Genomic DNA, 20,312 nt, shown 5'->3' on the forward strand with positions numbered 1-20,312 from the left:
GCTTACATTAATCTTTTGGGCGTCTTCTGTGCATTTAGAAAAACATTGCAAACAGCAGATGTTTTTCTAAACATTTGTTTTGCTTTATGTTTCCATTATACTGCACAACACCAACACTTTGCTGTAAATATGGTGGAAAAAGAAACAATAAAGCAGAATAACGCAGTAGTCCACATGCATGCTAGCAAATGGGAGATGGTGCTCTTTCAGACGATAAAAAATAAATTATCAGTGTAATCGTATGGTTTCAAAATACATTGTTCAAATTGAATCTGGTCCAATGTCTGCTGACATGACTGGAAATTGAAATTGAGGGGGTTATTATGACGGTTTTGAACTTTGTTATATCCATCAATGTTTATTTAAGTAATGGGCAGTATACAAATCTAATGTTTTAATTTAGATAGTCTATAAGGGATATCTGACGTGTGGTTTAGTATTGTAACCCTTGCGGAGGTTTCCAAACAGTCGACCCAACTCATTATTGTGGGTGCAACAACACATCATATTATTTATTATTACTGCAGCACACACAGGTCTCAGGGACTGAACACACACACACACACACACACACACACACACTCACAAACAGACACACAAACAGACACACACACACACACACACACACAGATAAACAGACACAAACAGACACACACACACACACACTCGCTCTTCCGCCTCCCTTCACCTTTTACCCCCTCTGCCTGCACTCCTCCCCACCGCCTTTACCCTATTAAACCTTTATTGGGTGCGGTGGCCTGCTACAGTATTCAAACATGATCAATTATCAGTGTTTTAACAAGAGAAATAAAATCGATGTGATTGTCAAGTGACGAACCTTGGAAAGTGTGGAGACCGAACATTGGAAGACAGCCCTGCAAGACATAAATGTAATATATTTCAATATGTAAACCACATATTTGCTTTATAAATATATACCGATAATAACAATAATTCATCTGGAAAATATCTGAAGTTCATTTCTACAATAGCTTTTCAACATTTAAAAGAAATATATGGATTCAAATATATTTAAAATATATCCTGTATATTGTAACTATACAAACAAGGGGCATAGTGGCCTATGGAAAATACAAGGATGTCACATTTCTAACAAATATTAAAGATGTATGTTTGTACCCTGTGGGTGAAGACTGTGCCCACTTGAATCTTACGGTTGATGTCCCATAAGAAGGCCCCACCATGAACAGAACCATTAAAAAACATACAGTGAGCGCATACAAGACACTATTTACAATCACCACATACAATCTTTGTTATGTTTTAATGTGATGGGTGACGTATAGCATAGCATAGAGAAATGGGGCAGCACTGTAACAATTCATAGTTTTAGGAGAGTTTATTTTTTGATATCATTTAAAGGCTGTTTGACCACCAATCAAAAATTATTTGATCCGGACCAAAGAAATATTAGATAAATGAATCTGCTTTTTCAGTCCTATAAAAGTTCCTCCAGATTGGACATTTATTCAAGAATATTTATTTAGCGTAACGATGACAGTCTATATTTTTGACACACTAAATGTAAATACTACTGCATTATTGCAATAAGACACCTACCTACCTGCCCCACTATCAGGCCTAACAGGAACCCCAACCCCAAACCTAACCAAAACCAACAGCTGAAAATCCAGTTAAAACTACCCTTGTTCTTAGTTAATTCACTAGAAATGCAACCCTAACCCTAACAGTCTACATGGGGGACTCTAACCCTCAACCTAATTCTAGTGCAAAATGTAGCGAACCTAGTCAAGGTAGTACTCTACAAACAAGCTAAGCTGCAGAATGGTGTTTGTTCCTCACAGCCTGGTGGAAAAGTCATCACACCTGCCCGTATACATCCTGGACATGTGAGCAAACACTGCTGTGCAGGAGGACACACACACAGCCACAGAAAAAAAAATAACTCGGCAGATACAGTATATCATTATTTTTGTTATTGTTATTACTGTTAGCATATGTGCTTATGTGGGATATGGGCAATTCAGTCCAAGCAGAGCCCTTCAAATTAAAATAACAGAAAGGCAAGCCCTATTCTTGCAAGAGCTCTCTTACGAAACATTTTCGGGTTGCAAAAGGATATCATCTGAAAGCTGCATAAACATGTCCTTCGGTAGAGCTGGCGGGAGCCCAGTAGAACAAAGTGTTGTGAAAGAGACCACGGACCACGAAGAACAACTGGCAGAGCACAGCAGGCAGTTCATCAACACGGTGTGGGGATGGGGGTGAGTGGGTGCTAAAACGGCCCTGTGGTCAATGAGTATTGAGGAAACCCCAAGGGAGTTTCCTCTTGTGCCTTGTGAAGAGGCCTGTGTCTACTTGCCACCTACAGGGCTTGACAATGTGCCAGAGCACAGCCGTTTGTTAATCATCAATGGTATGCAGCAGGCACCAAGGACGAGGATTGGTGCTTCAGCGTCAGGCCAGATAAAGAAGAAGCAGCATCAGTAAAACTGCTGCCGACGTCAAGGAGAAAAACAGTTCCCACCCTTTACTGCTCCTCTGTCACACAATCAGCCGGACGGACGCACCAGAGGGTCCCACTTTCCACCTTGCCACCCTCTCTCCGAGCTCCACAGCGTCTACTGACCGCCGAGACCTCCACCCCCCACCCCCCTCGTCGCTCTCCTCTCTATCCCTCGGGGACAGCAGCCTTGGAATACCCATACGAAGGCTTCTGCGATGGACAATCCGTTGGTGGCCACCTTGTGCCTCCTCTGGGTGTGCGCGGTAAGTCGTCTTTTGTGTTATTTTTGTGTTTTTATTGACTGACGTTGTTGTTGTTGTGGTTGATGTTGATTTATACTGGATAAATGCTGGTCATTGTAGAGGAACAGGTCATTGACAGACCATAACCAGCCAATCAGCTCCCCCCTTCCTTAATGACCCTCAGCCGTGAATTCTAGTGAAATCTCTTTATACACCAGTTGTGGTCAAGTTTCCTTTCTAGGGGGTTTTGCCCTTGAATCAGTTGAATCAGAAAGCTTTATTTCTCAAGACGAAGGAGATGTTTTAAAAGCTAAGCTCTAACCAGTCAGCCACTCTCCAAACATTTCTAAAGCACTGAAGTTATGGAGCCTTCTCAGCCATGTACAAACATACAACTGTATTGTTTTGGACTAAAATGGGCAGACTGGTTTATTGATTGACAAGGAAAATACAGTATCTTGTGATGTGAATAAAGCTCAATCGTTTGATTTTTTTTTCATATAACATGAACTTTAGACTTTATTTGAGCTACCATTCAACCAAATTTATATCTTTAAGATGTTAACACACTTCAGAATCAGCCAAACACTCATAGTATGCGTGTATATGTAGATAGACCACATCAGCTGACCTACAGTATTGTTAGTTTGCCCCTCGCAACAGATTGTCACTATTATCTGGAAGCTTTTGCATCCATCTTGTGAGTAAGATCTCTGTATCAGTGACTCTAAATGAGTGTGGTCATGAAGGGGAATGTTGAAGGGCTTTTATTGTAAAAAAAAAAAAAAAAAAACAAGAAAAACGAGAAAAAGATGCATCTCCCATCAACTGGCACAGAACTGAAGATAGAACATCGACCACACAAAGCCATTTCTTAATCGTCTAATTTTCAGGGTGCGCTGACAGAGAAGCAAAAAGTAATGCTCTCAAGGGACTGGCACTGTATCTGTCTATTTACAGATAGTGACTAGAATAACAATGCAACAGATTAGATAAGACAACTGCTGATTCACGCCTCTTATGTGAAGGCCTGTAGTGAGAAACCGTCGGCCCAGATGGGAGGTGTACTTCCCATGGATTGCTTTTTAATTTAGAATTCATGATCAGAAAGAGTCAGCACACAGGAATACTGTGCCGTTAAAATCATACATGGCAGTGCTGTGTATCAGTGTAGCACCTGTGCCACAAGACACACATGTGAACACAGCACAAACCCACTACATAACCTGTTTTCCCATGCCCTTTCTGGAATGACACGTCCCAGTTTAAACTTAAGATGTTAAATATTGGGCCTGGATTGCAAAGATGGAGAGCGGTCTCACAAAATAAAATAAATAAAAGTAGACAATTATGGCTAACACTTGAAAAGCCTTCCACATGTCCCTCAGGTTTCTCTTATGAGAATCTACAGCCTGTTTAGATGTTGATTTTTGATGGTGTAATGTGAAGAGGGTGGGTTTTTTCCCCATTAGCAGTAAACCACTGTATCAGACATGCCTTTCACATGTATGGTCTTTTCTCCACAGGCTGGCATGGAAGGGCTCCATCAAGAGGGGCAATGCATGTTCTACGGGGAGTGTGGCTTCAATCCTGAGGTGACCAATCCCCTGATCAATTCAAAGATCCCCTGTGCCTACCAAGGCCCGGCTAAACCCCTGAACAGTATTGACTATGCCCAGCTAATGAAGGTGTGCCCTATGCTGGACAGGGGGCCAAAAGACACAAGAGTCTGCTGCACCAGCTCCCAGATGAAGTCCCTGCAGAAAAGCTTCGCCCTGTCCAAAGCCATCCTGAACCGCTGCCCCTCCTGTGCCGACAACTTTGCCCACATCCACTGCATCAACACCTGCAGCGCCAACCAAAGTCAGAGTGTCAACATCCTGCGGACCACCAATTACACAACGGATACGGGCGAGCAGAAGGAGGCTGTGGTGGCGTATGAGTCATACCTGACCCAGGAGTTTGCCAATGCCTCCTTCAACTCCTGCAAGAACGTGCGCCTTCCTGCCACTGGGGGCTATGCCATCGGGGTCATGTGCGGCAAGTATGGGGCAGCTGGCTGCACCACACAGTACTGGCTGGACTTCCAAGGCGATGCCAGCAACGGCTTGGCCCCCCTAGACATTGATTTTCGCCTCATGCCTGACGGCAGGCCTGTCCCTCCTGGGATTGTTCCCTACAATGGGCGGGCCTGGCATTGCTACGAGTCCCCATCCCTGGATGGACAGGCCTGCTCCTGCCAGGACTGTTTAGAGGCCTGCCCCGTCATTGTTCCCCCCACCTCTGCATCCGAGTCTTTCAAAATTGGCAGGCTGGATGGCGTGCTGGTGGTGTGTCTCGCCATCTTCGCTGGGGCCAGTCTCTCCTTCTTGGGCTTCCTGCTGGTCAGGAACTTACACCATGGCAAGAGCAAGGAACCGGGGAAAGACAAAAACGGCAACGAGGTGAGGAAAAAGGTGCTCCCTAAAGATGTGACGTGCACCGACAGAAACAGCCTGGCCACTCAGGCGTTCCTCGGCTCTCTCTTCCAACGGTGGGGCACGCTGATGGCCAGCCACCCGATCAAGGTTATTCTTATATCCCTGGCCGTGGTTGTGGTGTTTGCCATAGGCCTCATGCACATCGAGCTGACCACAGACCCTGTCCAGCTGTGGTCGGCTCCTAACAGCCAGGCCATGAAGGAGAAAGATTTCCATGACGCGCACTTTGACCCTTTCTTCCGCACCAATCAGCTCATCCTCACAGCCCCCGGGCGCAAAGGCTATACCTACAATTCACTGGTCTATGGGACAGTGACCTTCGGGGGGGTGATTGCCAAGGACCTCATCCTGCAGCTCCTGGAGTTACAGAGTCGCCTGCAGACCATCCAGTTTTGGTCAGAAGAACTCGGTCGCAATGCCAGCCTCAGCGATATCTGCTTTGCTCCACTGAACCCCAACAACTCGTCGCTCACCGACTGCGCTGTCAACAGCTTGGTGCAGTACTTCCAGAACAACGTGACAAAACTGAACGCTAAAGTCAATATGACTGAGGGTGGGCAAACTAAGGAGGTGGACTGGAGGGATCACTTTATATATTGCGTTAAGTGAGTATGGCCTTTAAAATTACCTTGGTCAGTCGTGGGGCTGCTTTTGGACCCTTTACAATGCCCAGTGTTATGTGTTATATATAAGGCTATATATAAGTTTTGAACCAGAAGATATGTTTTAATGCCATTAACAGCAAACTATTTGCTTAAAGTTCAGACTGCCTTAACATTATTACCGCCAGTGAAGAAATTGTGTTGCATTGCAGCAGCAGTAGCAATGTCAATTTCCATGCAGATGTTCCTAAGTCCTATTTTTTTAATCTAAAAATAAAACTGTAAAATAACTTTGGCCTTCAAATGGATTCAACCTGATATACAAAATAATATGTATACTTTAATTATATTTAAACTACAATGAAATTAAAAAAGATGTACAGTGAGGGAAAAAAGTATTTGATCCCCTGCTGATTTTGTATGTTTGCCCACTGACAAAGAAATGATCAGTCTATAATTTTAATGGTAGGTGTATTTTAACAGTGAGAGACAGAATAACAACAAACAAATCCAGAAAAACGCATTTCAAAAAAGTTATAAATTGATTTGCATGTTAATGAGTGAAATAAGTATTCGACCCCTTCGACTTAGTACTTGGTGGCAAAACCCTTGTTGGCAATCACAGAGGTCAGACGTTTCTTGTAGTTGGCCACCAGGTTTGCACACATCTCAGGAGGGATTTTGTCCCACTCCTCTTTGCAGATCCTCTCCAAGTCATTAAGGTTTCGAGGCTGACGTTTGGCAACTCGAACCTTCAGCTCCCTCCACAGATTTTCTATGGGATTAAGGTCTGGAGACTGGCTAGGCCACTCCAGGACCTTAATGTGCTTCTTCTTGAGCCACTCCTTTGTTGCCTTGGCTGTGTGTTTTGGGTCATTGTCATGCTGGAATACCCATCCACGACCCATTTTCAATGCCCTGGCTGAGGGAAGGAGGTTCTCACCCAAGATTTGATGGTACATGGCCCCGTCCATCGTCCCTTTGATGCGGTGCAGTTGAGTTGAGTTGATGCCAAAGAGCTCGATTTTGGTCTCATCTGACCACAACACTTTCACCCAGTTCTCCTCTGAATCATTCAGATGTTCATTGGGAAACTTCAGACGGGCCTGTACATGTGCTTTCTTGAGCAGGGGGACCTTGCGGGCGCTGCAGGATTTCAGTCCTTCACGGCGTAGTGTGTTACCAATTGTTTTCTTGGTGACTATGGTCCCAGCTGTCTTGAGATCATTAACAAGATCCTCCCGTGTAGTTCTGGGCTGATTCCTCACCGTTCTCATGATCATTGAAACTCCACGAGGTGAGATCTTGCATGGAGCCCCAGACCGAGGGAGACTGACAGTTATTTTGTGTTTCTTCCATTTGCGAATAATCGCACCAACTGTGGTCACCTTCTCACCAAGCTGCTTGGCGATGGTCTTGTAGCCCATTCCAGCCTTGTGTAGGTCTACAATCTTGTCCCTGACATCCTTGGACAGCTCTTTGGTCTTGGCCATGGTAGAGAGTTTGGAATCTGATTGATTGATTGCTTCTGTGGACAGGTGTCTTTTATACAGGTAACAAACTGAGATTAGGAGCTCTCCCTTTAAGAGAGTCTCAGCTCGTTTCCTGTATAAAAGACACCTGGGACCCAGAAATCTTGCTGATTGATAGGGGATCAAATACTTATTTCCCTCATTAACATGCAAATCAATTCATAACTTTTTTGAAATGCGTTTTCCTGGATTTTTTTGTTGTTATTCTGTCTCTCACTGTTAAAATACACCTACCATTAAAATTATAGACTGATCATTTCTTTGTCAGTGGGCAAACGTACAAAATCAGCAGGGGATCAAATACTTTTTTCCCTCACTGTATATAAAACATGATTCTAGGTAACTGTATTGGTTAACAGACTGTAATCCACATTTTGTAAATGTTCTTCTTGCATTCCTTGATGACTAATCTTCCGGCAGCTCTCCGATGTCATTCCAAGACACCACGGACCTGGCGCTCAGCTGCATGGCAGACTATGGGGCTCCAGTGTTCCCCTTCCTGGCAGTGGGAGGATATGAGAGTAAGCCCCCGCCGCACCGCTGCAGTCAAACTCTGTGCTGCGTCCTCTCCAGGCTTCAAAGCCTTGTCGTCTTTAGAGCACCACTAGCTGAGACTTGGAAGAACCACAAAAGGTTGATCAGACTAAGCAAGCGGTTATTTCATTAACTCTGTGCTCTGAGCTTTTCTTTCACAATTGCAGTAAGAGTCAGGAATCAACAAGGTTTGTTTGGAGTGCCAGGGCACACACAGGAGCCATCTCCTGGTATGCCTCCCTAACTGCGTTAGAACCATGATTTAACCGATCAGTTTTACAAAGTAACATACAGACAAAGCATATTTGAATAGAAACAATGATCACATACTTCTGTTTTTAATCACCCCAAGTTTGTTATTGGGTCCAGAAGTCATTTAGTATCTAGGATAGAAGTCAGCCTTGCAGATGCTACAGTGGTTTTATGTGTCTTAGAAAAGACAATAGTGCACTGAAGCAAACTTTCTTGTCTTGGAGCTCCTGAGTAACACAGTCTGCTTGTATTGTGGGATTGTACTCATCTGTAAAGCACACAGTGACTCGGCCACAGGGGTCTTTGTAAAAATCCACTCACAGCAGACACTGTCAGACTAACTTTGGATACCACAGTGAACCTTACTATAGGGATACAAAACACAATTAATCTTATTTCTGCAATTACCTACTTAAGCTTTTCAAGGCAAACAGACATGATGGTTTTGCTGCACATCATTTTGGATCAGGGATCTGTGCGGAATCAGGAATGAATGTAAAACCCTCCCATCAGCTCAAGACTTCAGTGGTTCCCAACCCTGGTCCTGGAGGACCTCCCACCTTGCTGGTTTTTGTTCCAACCAAGCTCTCAATTACTTAATTGAACCATTAATAATTTGCTTACATTAGACTTTTTAAATTGTGTAACTGATAAAAAGTTGATTCCTTCATAAGGTAAGTTAAGACAATCCCTACTGTTTAAAATAATTGAAAGGTTGAGATTTTTTTTTTTAGAAAAAACAGCAGAGTAGGGGGTCCTCCAGGACCAGGTTTAAGAACTACTGCTCCACTGCCAGCTAGGTCACAGTGTGCATAGGCCCACTTGTAGGAATTGCCACATGCTGTTTGTTAACTACATTGTCGCTCTGTGCAGACGAGACCTACACCGATGCGGAGGCTCTGATTATGACCTTCTCCCTGAACAACTACCCGCGCGACAGCCTCAAGTTCAAGCTAGTCCAGATCTGGGAGCAGAAGTTCTTGGACATCATTCAGGAGTACCAGAGGGACCCCTCCACCAATTTCACATTCGCCTACATGGCAGAGGTGGGGGCAGGTTGTAGTGTGTGTCTGTGCGTGTCTGTTTATAACCATGCTTGCATTCATCTTCGATTTGCACCAAAACACATAACATAGCTGTCCACTTCCCTCCTTTTACTCCCATCTGAAGATGTAACAAACCATCTGCTCCCTGTAGCAATACAAGAACACGAACTGGGAGAAGGAGCAGACAGCCCATAAGTCTCAATAAGAGCAAATGGATGCGCCACCTTGATCCTCTCACCGTTTCTCCACAGAGATCCCTGGAGGATGAAATCAACCGCACAACAGCTGAGGACATCCCCATCTTCATGATCAGTTATGCAGTGATCTTCATGTACATCGCAGTTGCCCTGGGGGAGTACTCCTCCTGGAAGCGTATACTGGTAAGCAGGTTCTCGTCAGAGTGGGCTTCACAGAGGCAAGGCACACACACTGCAACCGCTCTACAGATAACCCATAATGCTCCACAAGGAAGAGAAGAGCCTTATGAGATGTCTAGTACATATACAGTGCATCCGGAAAGTATTCACAGCGCTTCACTTTTTCCACATTTTGTTATGTTACAGACTTATTCCAAAATGGATTAAATTAATTATTTTCCTCAAAATTCTACAAACAATACCCCATAATGACAACATGAAAGAAGTTTGTTTGAAATCTTTGCAAATTTATTAAAAATAAAACACACATGTACATAAGTATTCACAGCCTTTGCTCAATACTTTGTTGAAGCGCCTTTGGCACCAATTACAGCCGCAAGTCTTTTTGAGTATGATGCTACAAACTTATTATTATGAGTTTCAATACTTGGTGGCAAATCCTTTGCAGTCAATGACTGCCTGAAGTCTGGAACCCATAGACATCACCAGATGCTGGGTTTCTTCCCTGGTGATGCTCTGCCAGGCCTGCACTGCAGCTGTCTTTAGTTCCTGCTTGTTCTTGGGGCGTTTTGCTTCAGTTTTGCCTTAGAAATCAAAACAAACCAATCAGAGAAAGAGCAAAAACATTAGGTGTGGCCAAATCAACTATTTGGTATATTCTTAAAAAGAAATAATGCACTGGTGAGCTCAGGAACACCAAAAGGCCTGGAAGACCACAGAAAACAACTGTGGTGGATGACAAGAATTCTTTCCTTGGTGAAGTAAAACCCCTTCACAACAGTTGGCCAGATCAAGAACACCCTCCAGGAGGTAGGAGTATCTGTGTCAAAGTCAACAATCAAGAGAAGACTTCACCAGAGTAAATACAGAGGGTTTACCACAAGATGGAAACCATTGGTAAGCCCCAAAAACAGGAAGACCAGATTAGTTTTTGCCAAAAAACATCTAAAGAACCCTGTACAGTTCTGGAACAAAGATCAACATGTACCAGAATGATGGGAAGAATCTGTGAAGCATGGTGGAGGTTGTGTTATGCCATGGGAATGTATGGCTGAAAAGGGTTCCCTTGTATTTATTGATGAATTCTGAAGTGTTTAGGGCTATATTATCTGCTCAGATTCAGTCAAATGCTTCAAAACTCATTCCAGAGGTTCCAGACTTCAGGCAGTCATTGACTGCAAAGGATTAGCCACCAAGTATTGAAACTATCAATTTCATTAAAGATTATGCTAGTTTGTCCAATTACTTTTGAGCCCCTAAAACTGGGGGGACCACATATAAAAATGGGTGTAATTCCTACACCGTTCACCCAGTTTGGATGTAGCTACCCTTAAATTAAAGATGAAAGTCTACACTTAAAGCACATCTTGATTGTTTCCTTTCAAATTAATTGTGGTGGCGTACAGAGCCAAAATGATGACAATTGTATATCCCACACACACCTACATAGCTTTCTTATTGTGTAGTAGGGTAACATTTTGGATTAGTAGTGTAAAGATTACCATTTGAACTGTACTGCTGATGTACAGTGAGGGAAAAAAGTATTTGATCCCCTGCTGATTTTGTACGTTTGCCCACTGACAAAGAAATGATCAGTCTATAATTTTAATGGTAGGTGTATTTTAATAGTGAGAGACAGAATAACAACAAAAAAATCCAGAAAAACGCATTTCAAAAAAGTTATAAATTGATTTGCATGTTAATGAGGGAAATAAGTATTTGATCCCCTATCAATCAGCAAGATTTCTGGCTCCCAGGTGTCTTTTATACAGGTAACGAGCTGAGATTAGGAGCACTCTCTTAAAGGGAGTGCTCCTAATCTCAGCTCGTTACCTGTATAAAAGACACCTGTCCACAGAAGCAATCAATCAATCAGATTCCAAACTCTCCACCATGGCCAAGACCAAAGAGCTGTCCAAGGATGTCAGGGACAAGATTGTAGACCTACACAAGGCTGGAATGGGCTACAAGACCATCGCCAAGCAGCTTGGTGAGAAGGTGACAACAGTTGGTGCGATTATTCACAAATGGAAGAAACACAAAATAACTGTCAGTCTCCCTCGGTCTGGGGCTCCATGCAAGATCTCACCTCGTGGGGTTTCAATGATCATGAGAACGGTGAGGAATCAGCCCAGAACTACACGGGAGGATCTTGTTAATGATCTCAAGGCAGCTGGGACCATAGTCACCAAGAAAACAATTGGTAACACACTACGCCGTGAAGGACTGAAATCCTGCAGCGCCCGCAAGGTCCCCCTGCTCAAGAAAGCACATGTACAGGCCTGTCTGAAGTTTGCCAACATCTGAATGATTCAGAGGAGAACTGGGTGAAAGTGTTGTGGTCAGATGATGCCAAAGAGCTCGATTTTGGTCTCAACTCAACTCGCTGTGTTTGGAGGAGGAGGAATGACCCCAAGAACACCATCCCCACCATCAAACATGTAGGTGGAAACATTATGTTTTGGGGGTGTTTATCTGCTAAGGGGACAGGACAACTGCACCGCATCAAAGGGACGATGGACGGGGCCATGTACTGTCAAATCTTGGGTGAGAACCTCCTTCCCTCAGCCAGGGCATTGAAAATGGGTTGTGGATGGGTATTCCAGCATGACAATGACCCAAAACACAGCCAAGGCAACAAAGCAGTGGCTGAAGAAGAAGCACATTAAGGTCCTGGAGTAGCCTAGCCAGTCTCCAGACCTTAATCCCATAGAAAATCTGTGGAGGGAGCTGAAGGTTCGAGTTGCCAAACGTCAGCCTCGAAACCTTAATGACTTGGAGAGGGTCTGCAAAGAGGAGTGGGACAAAATCCCTCCTGAGATGTGTGCAAACCTGGTGGCCAACTACAAGAAACGTCTGACCTCTGTGATTGCCAACAAGGGTTTTGCCACCAAGTACTAAGTCGAAGGGGTCAAATACTTATTTCCTTCATTAACATGCAAATCAATTTATAACTTTTTTGAAATGCGTTTTTCTGGATTTCTTTGTTGTTATTCTGTCTCTCACTGTTAAAATTCACCTACCATTAAAATTATAGACTGATCATTTCTTTGTCAGTGGGCAAATGTACAAAATCAGCAGGGGATCAAATACTTTTTTCCCTCACTCTATTTTACCACCCTGAGCGTCCCCCATGGCTTATAGGTGATTGTGGTTCTTCTCTTGCAGGTGGACTCCAAGTTTTTGCTGGGATTTGGTGGAATCCTGGTAGTGGGCTGCTCCGTCCTGGCCTCCATGGGCTTCTATGCCTGGGTGGGCATCCCCTCCTCACTGGTCATCCTGCAGGTTGTGCCCTTCTTAGTGCTTGCTGTGGGAGCTGACAACATCTTCATCTTCGTCCTGGAGTTCCAGGTGGGTCCACAATGCTAGCTCTTCTGTTGATTATAGCTCTTGATATAAAACACTTTGGGATCTGTTCAAACATTCCCTTTCAGTAAGGGAACAAATCAAAATGGAAATCATTAACAACAAACCACAGACCCTGTACAAACATCATAGAACATGGTCTAGTTTTCCATGATTCTCTCATTAGGAGGTAGACGAACATTCATGTATTCCACAAAACAAGTGTCCTTCTCACATTTAGAAAGTAGGATTTCAGAGAAGCCTTACATCTTGAAATATCATTAGATGAGCGTCTGAGCAAAACTTTAGGAGAACAGCACCCAAAACCATATTCTGTTTCCCTGATGCTGATGCAATGCCTCTGTGGTTCTCCATGTCAGAGGGATGAGAGAAGGCCAGGAGAGAAGAGAGAGGAACATATCGGCCGCATCTTGGGAAACGTGGCTCCCAGCATGCTCCTCTGCAGTGCCTCTGAGTGCGTCTGCTTCTTCTTAGGTGAGAAAGTCACTGTAAAGTAGGCCTGTAAAATAGGGGCTGAAATTTGCTGTACTTCAAAGGACTTATTTATTTATTTTGTAGATGAGGATGCAGTATGAATGTGTAATAATTAGTTAAAATTACACAGCATGGTCAAACATGTCTTCAATTTCATAATGAATACAAACTTTTCCATGAACATATTAAAATCACTGAGTCTAGACTCACACAACACAAACCACGAGAGTCCTGTAGACAAGGTGGATAACTGTGTGCTCTGGGGTTGCAGGGGCTCTGAGCAGCATGCCGGCTGTGAAGTCCTTCGCCCTGTATGCGGCTCTAGCGGTGCTTATGGACTTCCTGCTGCAGATGTCGGCCTTTGTGGCGCTGCTGTCTCTGGACGCCCGGCGGCAGGACGCCTCTCGCTGCGAGATCCTGTGCTGCGTGACCGTGTCCAGCAGGCCCAAAAAGACCAGGAACGAGGGCTTCCTGCTGCCCGCCATGAGACGATACTACGCCCCCTTCCTACTGCACGGGGTCACCAGGATCACTGTGGTACGCACAGCTAAGCCCAACCAGTTTTAGTTCCAAATGTATTTTCCTTGCCAAAAGTTTCAGGTTCCAAACAGTCCAATTGTTCAGTTTGCTGCCATGGCAATTATTATTATTATTATTACTATTACTATTTTTATTTCTTGGCAGACGCCCTTATCCAGGGCGACTTACAACATAAGTGCAAAAATACAGAGAAGTACAAGGCATCAATCATTACAAATTCAACTTAGCTAAAACATAGCAATTCAAAATAATACATTTTACAAATTACAATTACAATTTACACAAGTACAGTAAGAGACTTCCTACATCCTGGACGGTGAAAGCTAAGTGCTGTCAAGATGTAGGGTTACAGACGAGGGCTACGGGAAAGGGAGCAAGGAGGAAAACAATCAAGAACGCGAGGAGCATAATAAGCTGAAGTGCTATCTAGCAGGGATAGAGGACTAAGTGCTGTCGGAAGAGATTCGTCTTGAGTAAGCGCCGGAATGAGGTCAAGGACTCTGCTGGTTTGACTTCGGTGGGGAGGTCGTTCCACCACTTAGGGACCAAGGATGAGAAGGAGCGGGCTCTGGAGGAAGGAGAGTGGAGAGGAATCCCATACATTGACCCTAGATGTTTATCTTTAAAAGCCTTGTGACGACCTCTGACTTCTTGTCAATCTTGTCTGCTCCTAGATGGTTCTCTTCTTCTTCATGTTCTGTTCCAGCATCTTCCTGATGTTCCATGTGACGGTGGGCCTGGATCAGGAGCTGGCCCTGCCCCAGGTGAGTTAGTTCACAGTATACCATAATGCTGCAAGGCAGACATGCAACACAGACAGCCAATGGCATCCAAAGCTATTATGTATGGGGACTGGCCTGGGATTTCAATATTGGTGTAACAGTAAGAGTTAAGAGTATAGCTAAAACACTCATATCCAGAAAACTTAATAGTCTTGAATGTACAAAGTGTTGGTGCTACAGTAACCCCAGAAGCGTAATTATACCACAGTACCTGGTTATGTCTCTGCCTCCCTCACACAGGACTCCTATATGCTGGAGTATTTCAAGTACCTATACAAGTATTTCGAGGTGGGCGTCCCAACTTACTTTGTCACCACGCGGGGCTACAACTTCACGACAGTGAAAGGAATTAATGATGTCTGTTCCAGCGTGGGCTGTGACCCCTTCTCCCTCACCCAAAAGATCCAATATGCCACTGACTTCCCCAAAGAGTAAGTATGCTCTGCTCAGCCTGCAGACTCTCTCAGATCTCTTTGTTGGTCGACACCAGGTATAGCTGACTTAAAACAGCTTGTTAATATAACACAGGGTGTAAGATATCAACATCACTGTATATTATGGGAAAAATGTATGATTGTTTGTTTAATAATATACATGCATTAGACAATTCTGGATGACTGTGTCCATATTAAGGAATTACATACTACGTGATTACAAAGTGTTCATGCAGAGTTCCGGTTTGTGTCCACAGGTCATACCTGGCTATCCCAGCCTCGTCCTGGGTCGATGACTTCCTTGACTGGCTCAATCCCGGCTCTGGCTGCTGCCGGCTGTACACCTCTGGACCTAATATAGGGAAGTTCTGCTCCTCGAATGAATGTAGGTATCAACTCTCCTCTGACACTCCTTAAAGCGTCTTATTTCGATGGCGTCATTTATCAAAATCCCCTTAATCATTCAGACTTTTTCAAAATGTAGATGTGCATGTACTATATATATATAAATGCTTCTTTTCAAACCATAAAAACAAACCCGGGCCTTTTCCTCCATGACGAGTCCATCAGTCTCTTTGTGATTCCAGCTGACTGGCGTTGCTTGCTAAAATGCATGCCACTGCCTCTGAACGGCATCCTGAGACCCGATGTGAAGCAGTTCAACACCTTCCTGCCCCACTTCCTCTCCGATCGGCCCAACCTGAAGTGTGCAAAAGGGTGAGTGGGCGGAGGGGGGTGTGTGAAGGGTGACCCATAATCCTACTAGCCTGTAGCTCTTGGAGGTCACCATAATAGCGGATTATTTTTAGACATTGTCATTCAAACTCAGCACCCAGACTCGACCAGCCTCACTCTCTACACCAAATGTGTGAGACAGGCCTTAGTGTTTTTTAAGTTTATAGTTTATAAATCAATCAATCATGCTTCGCAAAGTTGCCACAGAGCTTCACACACTGAGAGCAAACAACACAAGCTTGTGTTAGAAACGGAGGACAGAAAAACAAAAACATCCCTTTAGGATGATAGAGACTGGCGAAAATACATCTCTGGGGGGTCCACAGCCTAAGGCCCAGGGCTATTGGTTGCCTCCACTCCAAGAAATATAACAGAAGCAGATTCATCTGGATAAGCCCAGTACCCATGACCAGTCTGTGAACACAGTGCAGTGTAGACTGAAGGAGAGCTTCACCTGAATCACAGCACGATATAGAGTCGAAAGCCCTAATTTATCTGTGTGATGCTACCTATTGAGACCTGCCATTCCTTCTCCACAGGGGCTTGGGGGCATATGATAAGGCTGTGGTGATGAATGAAGCAGGGGAGATTACAGGTAAGGAAAGCCTCCCGGTCCGAGGTGTGATGATGTGTAACAGTACAATACGATGTCTTGCAGATCATAAAAACTGTACAATGTTGGGAGAAAAAAAATTGAATAGAAGAGGGAAGGGAATTCCTTGACATTGTAATATACAGACAGGTCACAAATTAAAGGAAAAACCAACATAAAGTGTCTCAGTAAGGTGTTGGGCACCACGAGCCGCCAGAACAGCTTCAATGCTCTTGGCACAGATCGTACGAGTCTCTGGACTCTACTGGAGGGATGAACACCATTCTTCCAAAAGATATTCCCTCATTTAGTGTTTTGATGATGGTGGTGGAGAGCGCTGTCTAACACGTTGGTCCAAAATCTCCCATAGGTGTATAATTGGGTTGAGATCTGGGAAGGCCATAGCATATGATTCAAATAATTTTCATACTCATCAAACCATTAAGTGACCCCTCATGCCCTGTGGATGGGGGCATTGTCATCCTGCAAGAGACCACTCCCATCAGGATAGAAATGTTCTGATCACTCAGAATTACTTTGTAATGATTTGCAGTAACCTTTCCCTCTAAGGGGACAAGTGGACCCAAACCATGGTAGGAAAATGCCCCCCATAGCATAACAGAGCCTCCGGACCCCCTCACTGTAGGGATCGAGCAGTCAGGCCTGTACCGTTCTCTTGGTGTCGCCACACATGCACTCGCCTACTTGTCGAGAACACTAGCCAGTTGAGCGTCTGTGTGACTGAAGCTCATGCCATTCCTGCCCCAATAATTACCCCTCTGTCAAAGTCACTTAGATCCTTCCTTCTTGGCATCTTGATCCAAAATCAAGGTCAACTGGCCCTGCTCAGCATTTTTATGCATGTCCCAGAGCATGATAGCATGTTAATTGCTTCATTGTATTATGCAGTACACCTGTTTGGAGGCATCGTCATTCGTTATGTTCCTCCACTCATTTATTCAGGTTTTTCCTTTAATTTGTCATCAGCAGAGAGGCTGCAGGGGCTAAACCGAGAGTAAGAGATGTTCGGATTATACTAATGGTTATAAAAATAATGTATACAATTAAAATATTTCATATTAATCATCTACATTGACCAGAGCGATAGAGGTTGAAATGGAAATGGAAGTCAGGGTTTGAGTCAATGGCGTTCTGGTTGTGATGCTGTGGTGCTGTTCCTTGGCAGCCTCGCGGTTCATGGCCTACCACACCCCGCTGACCAACTCCCAGGAGTTCACGGCCGCCCTGCGCACAGCCCGTGAGCTGGCAGCCAACATCACCAAGGGCATGAGGGAGATCCCCGGCACTGCGCCCGACTTTGAGGTCTTCCCATACACGTACGAGCCTCATTCCGCCATCTTTGGGGCGTATCAGAATGCAGAAGCTGACTTCTGCACTTCCTTAGAATCCTTGAATCTCTAGCAGGTGTAAAGGCTGCCAACAACTACACTAACAAAAGAATGTAATGCCATCTGCTCATAACAAAACAAAAATACTATCATTTAATTATACATGGGGGTTGAAACATTTGTTTATTTGTAATATTCCAATTACATAATTCTGATAATTTTAAAATCATGAGAGAGGTCTGATGGTGTTCAAGGCCCCTAAATCTGTCTGTCCGGCTGATGCAATTACCTTTCACCTGCAGGATAACCTATGTGTTCTACGAGCAGTACCTGTCCATCGTTCCCGAAGGCATTTTCAACATCTCTATGTGCCTGCTGCCTACCTTTGTGGTGTGCTGCATCCTCCTGGGCATGGACCTGCGCTCTGGCCTGCTCAACCTCCTCACCATCATCATGATTACCGTGGACACCGTGGGGGTCATGACCTTGTGGGGCATCGATTACAATGCCGTCTCGCTGATCAACCTGGTCACAGTCAGTACCCTCTTGGCGCGGGCAAGGGGACAGTGCTGCCGGAATATACATATGACTGTTACTATATTGTTATATTGTGGTCAAATATAGGCTCCAGTAGATGGTCTGATGCAAAACAATGTTTATTCCATGCCAGGCAACAAAAACATGTTACAACTATTTTAGGAAATATTATATATTTAACCGTATTGTATTATACTGTATTGTGATGTGTGGCTGTTCTTGCCGTTTCAGGCTGTGGGAATCTCGGTGGAGTTTGTCTCTCACCTCACACGCTCCTTTGCCATCAGCACCAAGCTCACCCGTGTGGAGAGGGCTAAGGAGGCCACCACCAACATGGGCAGTGCGGTGAGTCCACCTTCACCGGCTGAGATCATAGGAGGCATAGTCATTGTGGTGGAGACCACTGAAGGTGGGACAAAGGGTGTCAAGGCCAGTTCCTGGAGGGGAGCAGTCGTCTCCCGGTTTTTGTTCCAAGTAGAGAAATGGCGCTGCAACACTGTAAACCTCTTATTTCCACCACATTTTTTTTTTTTGCAGCGGAGAATGTAAATTATGCCGTTGACTCAAGATATGATAGCCACAGAATTGTTTGAACACAATGCAGAAGGCACTGAAAAGAGCATTCAATCTGGTGTTACCCTGCTAGTAAAAATGACATGGAATGCGGTCCAAATAGTAGCATTAGGGAGGGAGTGAAAGCATATTTATTCTTTATGTACAGTGTATAAAATCAGTCGTTTGGACAAAGGACACTTTGGAATTGTGGGAAGGCAAACAAAACTGGGTTATGAAGACCACAACGTAGTCTGCTACAAAGGGATTGATCATGGGTTCAGAATGGTAGAAGTGAAGAAATAGGCCTGGGAGTCTCACCTGGTGGGTGTCTCTACCTCCATGTGGCAGGTGTTTGCGGGCGTTGCCATGACAAACCTCCCAGGGATCGTGGTACTGGCGTTTGCGAAGGCCCAGCTCATCCAGATCTTCTTCTTTCGCCTCAACCTGGTCATCACGCTGCTGGGCATGGCGCATGGTCTGATCTTCTTGCCCGTGCTGCTGAGCTACTTCGGTAAGACCCTATACTGTGCAATGCTTGTATGGCTGCTGTCATTTTGTGAGGGGTGATTGAAACAAGCTTATAACCCTGACTCCATTCTCACAACCAGGGCCGGATGTGAACCGGGCCGTGCTGCTCGAACTGCAGAAGAAAGAGGCCCAGGACTCGGACCCCAGCGATAAGAACTGCTACTCAAACTCGACCTTTGAGAACGCAGAAGAGAAGGGCCCCATCCATGACAACCACTCGCTAAGCAATGGGCAGCCAGACACACACACCACACAGACTGATGGAGAGCCTGGGACAGCCACCACCAACTTGTAAATGATCTGCAAAGGACACCCATTTAACCCACAATACCTCCATCGTTCATGGTCGAAACTCGGGACTGACGAGCGGTGAAACACCCTGGAGAGCTGCACTGTAACGGTCAATTGAGGCACTTCAAGACAAGGAGATTAATATATATATATTTTAGGCAAACACTAAACAAAGGCAATTGTAATTGAGTGGGATCTCTGTGGTTGTTGAATGTATTGCACTCCACTCATTGCAGTTCCTGACAAAGGCCAAACACAGTTACCATCTCTGATCAGTGCCAGCACCAAGGGACCAGCATCTGTTCTGAAAATGACTGAACTCCTCCTCCAATGCCAGTATTCATGAAATCTATTGTATATCCATAAATATAGAGAAGCTGTTTAACATTAATTCATGTAATTTCAAGTTCTTCAGAACCATAATGACACAAGTAGAACATTAAGAGTTGTGTTTATTTTATTAAAGTGTGGAGTGTTGCATCACTAAGGGCCTGGTTCAACACATGCCTTTGATACAGTACATACAGGATTACAGGTGCATGCTGGGCCAATGGGCAGATTCCACACAGCCATGGT

General features: G+C 44.6%; 1 protein-coding gene across 1 annotated transcript; it reads left to right on the plus strand.

Moving 5' to 3' along the window:
* The first annotated feature begins 2,255 nt into the window (after window positions 1–2,255).
* Window positions 2,256–20,219, plus strand: npc1l1 (NPC1-like 1). Its single transcript, XM_066714350.1, has 18 exons — window positions 2,256–2,751; window positions 4,257–5,815; window positions 7,765–7,865; window positions 9,004–9,176; window positions 9,428–9,556; window positions 12,722–12,904; window positions 13,279–13,393; window positions 13,665–13,930; window positions 14,608–14,697; window positions 14,956–15,146; window positions 15,407–15,534; window positions 15,737–15,866; window positions 16,424–16,479; window positions 17,663–17,813; window positions 18,128–18,359; window positions 18,594–18,707; window positions 19,266–19,428; window positions 19,526–20,219. The coding sequence occupies exons 1-18, from the start codon at window positions 2,704–2,706 to the stop codon at window positions 19,738–19,740; spliced, it is 4,044 nt and encodes a 1,347-aa protein (XP_066570447.1). The 5' UTR covers window positions 2,256–2,703; the 3' UTR covers window positions 19,741–20,219.
* The last annotated feature ends 93 nt before the right edge of the window (window positions 20,220–20,312 follow it).

The sequence above is a fragment of the Amia ocellicauda genome, chromosome 9 (genome assembly GCF_036373705.1).
Source record: "Amia ocellicauda isolate fAmiCal2 chromosome 9, fAmiCal2.hap1, whole genome shotgun sequence".
Classification (NCBI taxonomy): domain Eukaryota; kingdom Metazoa; phylum Chordata; class Actinopteri; order Amiiformes; family Amiidae; genus Amia; species Amia ocellicauda.

Bases quoted from the DNA above. Each gene is read 5' to 3' on its own strand.
- npc1l1 (XM_066714350.1), top strand. From the start codon at position 2,704: ATGGACAATCCGTTGGTGGCCACCTTGTGCCTCCTCTGGGTGTGCGCG. The intron at 2,752-4,256 runs GTAAGTCGTCTT...TTTTCTCCACAG, and splicing joins GCCTCCTCTGGGTGTGCGCG to GCTGGCATGGAAGGGCTCCA. The intron at 12,905-13,278 runs GTGGGTCCACAA...TCTCCATGTCAG, and splicing joins TCTTCGTCCTGGAGTTCCAG to AGGGATGAGAGAAGGCCAGG.